Source organism: Lontra canadensis, unplaced genomic scaffold (genome assembly GCF_010015895.1).
Source record: "Lontra canadensis isolate GAN:19392208 unplaced genomic scaffold, GSC_riverotter_1.0 scaffold84, whole genome shotgun sequence".
Taxonomy (NCBI): Eukaryota; Metazoa; Chordata; class Mammalia; order Carnivora; family Mustelidae; genus Lontra; species Lontra canadensis.
The window spans coordinates 3,345,494-3,350,429 of NW_022631078.1; the positions used below are offsets into that span (position 1 = coordinate 3,345,494).

At 61.3% G+C, this 4,936-nt stretch overlaps 1 protein-coding gene across 4 annotated transcripts in view; it reads left to right on the forward strand.

The window, feature by feature from the left end:
• Nucleotides 1-2,866: 2,866 nt before the first annotated feature.
• The window catches only part of CDPF1 (cysteine rich DPF motif domain containing 1), a 5,594-nt gene continuing 3,524 nt past the window's right edge, over nt 2,867-4,936 (forward strand). For 2 of the 4 annotated variants that reach the window (XR_004385642.1, XM_032882772.1), the window contains exons 1-2: nt 3,668-3,819; nt 4,787-4,902. Coding sequence is in view for 3 of the 4 variants with exons in the window: in XM_032882772.1 (XP_032738663.1) it covers nt 3,707-3,819; nt 4,787-4,902 (229 nt within the window). In the remaining variant the exon portion in view is untranslated. Of the gene's footprint in view, nt 2,939-3,664; nt 3,820-4,786; nt 4,903-4,936 lie in introns of those variants that run through there. The other 2 variants (XM_032882773.1, XM_032882774.1) reach the window with 2 other exon arrangements.

Below are 4,936 nucleotides of genomic sequence, written 5' to 3' on the forward strand. Positions count from 1 at the left end.
TTGTCTACCTATGAGAAAATGAAGCAGCCCGTGTATGAGGAACCATCAGAGGAAGCAGAAGCAATGACCTATCTGTGTCACAAGCTAAGAGCAATATATAGGTTTCTGACTTTCCAACCCAGGGACAAAGACGAACCAGACTTCTTTGTCAACATGGTATATGGGCAGCCAGAGAAGAAGAGCCAGCGGTATCTGGGGCTGAAGACCAGAAACATCAATGGGAAGAAAATGGTTTATCTTGTTGTGTGATGATTGACAGGGTCAAGACTCACAGGCAAGAGTCCCCCTAGATGCTTGTTCTCCAGATGTAAGGAATGTCCAATGGCTCAGCAGTGCTCTCCTCTCATGTCCTGCAAAATGCACACCCCTACATTCAGAAGTGTCTCCACCTTTGGCCTCTATTCCTGAGTCTTGGGGTTCAGGGCATGTCTGCAACATGGGAGCCCAGAGCTGATTTCCCTTTAGAGGGAACTCGGTGTCCTTGGAGTCCATAGATGTTTAGAGTAGTAGAGACCTGGAGTTGGGTGGGAGCTCTAAACCGTCCCCACTCTACTTCCCTAGGGTAGAGCATTTTCATTCTGCGACTATCCTCCGGGGCTGGGTGTCAGTAGTTTGTGGGTCCCTCAGTCACTCTGGGGGGATCTCCTTGCAGAGCAGAGCTGGGAAACCCCTCTCAGCCCCTTGCCTTCTCCACCCCCCCATGTCACCCCCCCACCCATCCAGCTGGGCCAGGGCTGGAGGAACCTTGTGCCAAGATCAGGATCTGTCTTTTTGCTTTTGATTCTAGTGATGGGACCTGAGGGTCAGAAGACTGAGCTTCCCATCTACTCCTGAGGGCTACTGCTAGTTAATGCTGTGAAATGTAGTAACTTTTTCCGGCCATTAGACATGAATTTTTTTCAACAATAGAAAGGTGTGTGTGTTTGTGTGTATGTGTGTTTTAGGGGAGGAGTGGGTTCACACCGAAAGATAGTAAGTGTTCTCTATATTGACTGTAAGAATTTGTCCATCCAGGTCTTGGGCTTTGGGTAATTTACAGCACGGTGGATTATTGCAGAATAATAAAGAATATGTGGTTTATTGTTTAAGAGCAATATGGCTCACAACTCTTACAGTTCTGCTCAGAAGCATGTTCATTTATGTAGATGCCACTTTAAGCTTTATTGGAATTAAATGTGAGATTTCTCTTGTGAGACTTGCCATGATTTCTGCGTGAGGGGTGTATGTACGGGTGGATCCTGCCTTCCCCATGGAGAGCCAGTGAAGGGGGACAACCCAATAAGCTGGGAACAACTTTGTCCCAAGCCCTTGTTACTCACTCAGTGGCCCTGTGGTCCTGAGCTGTGCTGGAATGGCTCACAGACACGCACATGCGCTTTCCATGCCACTTACACAAGAGTGCCTGAAAGTCAGATTTGGATTTTCTTTTCTTTTTTAGGATATTATTGATTTGAAAGAGAGAGAGGGAGAGAGAGAGAGAGAGAAGGGGCAGAGGGAGAAGCAGAATCCCTGTTGAGCATGGAGCAGGAAGCAGGCCTAGATCCCAGGATGGATCATGACCTAAGTGGAAAGACAGAGCCTAACTGACTGAGCCACCCCCATGTCCTTCTCTTTTTATCTCTAAATATGTGGTTTCTTGGGAAACCATATAAAAAATATTTTGAGATATTGCCAATCCTTTGGTTTTCTTCTTATATTAAAGTGGTAGAGAGCTCAAATTCAAAATTAACTTTATTTTCTGCCAAATACCATGATTTGCTCTTTCAGTATTTCCCGTAGCTCTTGTAGTCCATCTCCTAACTTGTGTAGGGCTTGAAGAGTATTCTAGAGACGAGGTCATGTATCTGAGTGGTTATAGGTCATACATGAAAAGCTTCATCCAGATGGTCCATCTTTGGGCAGACACAGAAAATAAAGTCCGCAGTATATAACCGTGGCTGTGATCCAAGGAATGCTCTTGCTGGAAGCACCCAGAGGTCCTATCTGCTAGTAAGAAAATCACAGTGTTTCCTCAGTGCTCCCTGAGGTACACGTCCCGGAATTGGTGTTACTCCCAGAAATGTCTTGTATCTTCCTTAATTCTCAATTGCTCAAAGGAAAAAGGCCGAGTCCCCAAGCCTGGGGGCTCAGGGGTCGCACAGTACTTGGCATACATAGGAGCAGAGGGGCTTGGAGACGGGCACGTTGGGGAGGCACGAGGATAGAGCGGGTCTGAGACTGGGGTACGGGACCCCGTGGGCCCAAGGCCCTATGGAAGCTGAAGCTGGGCAGGCTCCGGAGGGCCGGATCGTTGGGGCTCAGATCACCACTGGCGTCACAAGCCACACTGGGAGCAGCACATCGACATGTTCGAAGTGCACACCGCTTTACCGTGTCCACGGAGAAGGACAGGGCTCCGTTTGATCCTATCTTGTCTGCTGCCTGGGATGGACACTGACACTCTTGCCTGTGGCGCTGGCTCACGCTTGGGGGACCGGGACTCACCTTTCAAGGGGGGTGTGGGGACAGGGAATTAGGGATCTAGGTTCAGGGCGCTCCAGTCCAGGCATGTGTATAGCGAGACGATGCTGGACGCCCTCCGGCCGCCTGTATTCTTCGAAGGCGGGTGGAAAATCCAAGAAGCATCGGAGAGCCTCAGAACAGCCATCAGAGCCGGTCCAGGGGTACTGCTCAGCCAGGAGGAGGGCGTGACCTTCCCTTTTCGCCCCAGCGTCGCAGAGGAGGACGTCTATTTTGTAGAGGCGGAAGTCCTCCAGGAAGCCCCACGGAGGGTTGGGGGCGGTCTCGCGCCTGCGCTGTACGTAGTCGCCGGGAGGCGGAGTCGCGCAGGCGCCTCGGGTCGTAGGCCGTGTCGTTCCTGGCGGCGCGTCCAGATGGCGTTGCGGGCCGGTGTTGCCCGCGGTTGGGCGGTAGATGCTGAGGAGCCCAGGTTGCCAAGGTCCTGGGGCAGCCCGGGAGGTGCGCGGCCGTCCAGCGAACTGAGGCTCCGGCGGAGGGTCGCGGGTGACACCGCGGTGGAAGAGGGCCGCTGAGGGCGCGTCCTTCGGCCGTTCCCGGCCAGAAGCCCCGGGAGAGGGCGAGGGAGAGCGGCGGAGCCCGGGGCGGGCCCGGAGGGACGGCCTGCGAGTGCGCGCGCTCGCGGCCGGAAGCCCCGCTGTCGCCGGGGTCGGGCCCGAGAGCAGCGTGACGTGCCGCCGTCAGGCCTTGTCCCGAACGTCGCGCGAGCGCCCGGCACAGGTCAGACGCTTCGCGGACGGCAGCCGGGCAGGCGGCAAGAGGAGCGCTGCGGACAGACGGGCTGACAGGCCTCGGCCTCCTCAGAGCGCCCACGTCAGAGACGCCGCTCGCGCCGCCGCAGGGCGCTTCGGGCGTGGGGCCGAGGGGAGCGGAGCAGCGGGAGTGAAAGCGAGGCGGTGCCCGTCGGGCAGCGCGGAGGACCCTGAGGAGCCGCCCGGGCTGTCGCGGCGAGCGAGCGGTGCCGGCCGCCGTCGGGCGCGCGTGGCCGGCAAGGGGCCCGCCGGCTCGAGGCCCGGGCCGGCCCTGACTCGTCGCCGCTGCTGTGGGCGTTGGCCGCGCCCGCCGTGACCTTGGCGGGCCTGGTGTGCAAGGGGCGCCGTCGGCCCGCGGCTCGGGAGCTTGCCGGGGCGGCTCGGGGACCGCTGGCTCTGGGTCCTGACGGGGACCTGCCGCTCTCCGGAGCCCGCAGATGGAGGCGGAGGCGGGCCGCCGTGCCCCGGGCGTGTTTTCGTGCCGGCTCTGCGCGCTGACCGCTCCCTACAGCTACGTGGGGCCGACGCCCCCCGACGCCCGCGCCGTCGTGTGAGTCCTCCGGCTTCCCGCGCGCCGGGCCGGGCTGGGGGGGGGGGGGCGCCGGGCCCGGTGTGGCGGTGGCTGCGGTGTCGCGTCGTGGCCCCACCGCGCCTGGTCTGGACGCTGCAGGAGTGACTGCCGAGGCGCGGGGCAAGGCTCCTCCAGAAGCCCTGGGCCCCTAGGTCCGCGCTCCTCGCGGGGAGCAGCACGTGCTGCGGCGGCCGGCCGGGGGCCCCGTGCTTCCCGCCGCGGCCGCTCCAGCCCTGGGCGGGGTCCGCCGCGGCCTCTTCCGTGGGGGCTGGGCCACGCCGCCGCTCGTCCCGCTTCCTCCGCGGAGCTTCTCAGTGGGGGGCCTTCCTGCCGTCTCGCTCTGAGGGGACTGAGCCCTCGGGTCCAGCTCCCAGTGGATCTGCCCGGAATCAGCCTTGCGCCAGCCGCTGCGCCCTGGGGCCTGGTCTTGACCTCTGAGGTGCCCCTCGCCGGAGGCCGCGCTGTGGGGAGGCCGGCCGGACGCTGCCCTCCGGTGCGCCGCGGCCATGGGCCCGGTGGCAGGCGCCAAGGCTGCTTCCGGGTGGGCTCAGAGCCCGGGGTGTCCTCGCAGGACCTGTGGGTGTGCGATGTGCGCGTGCGGCCAGCGCCGTGGGCAGGGTGTAAGGCGCCGCGGTTCTCCCTGCGTGGTGCGGCAGGCCCGGAGCGCCGAGACGGAGGCGGCGCTCCCTGCGCGTCCCAGCGGGTGGAGAGCGGTCGGGCCCGGGCTGCGGCAGCGGTCCCCCCGCCGCGGCTGTAACACGGGTTCCAGCCCGCTGCCCGCGGCTTGCCTTTCTGCTCCCACTCGGGGGCACGGGGGACTGGCCCCTCCGCTCATGAACCCACCCAGGTGTGCGGGCTCTGGGGAGGTCCGTTCCGAGCCGCTGCCAGGCTGCCCTCGGCAGAGGCTGCGGCCGTTCTGACCTCGGCGTCGCGCACTGTCCTGCAGCCTCCTGGAGGAGAGTTACGTCCTGAAGGACCCGTTCACCTCAGACAAGGACAGGTTCCTGGTCCTCGGCTCCAAGTGCAGTGTGTGCAGCCGGCTGGTGTGCGTGGGCCCGGTGGGTAGGCTGTGTGGGCTGCGGCCGCCGCCTCTCCC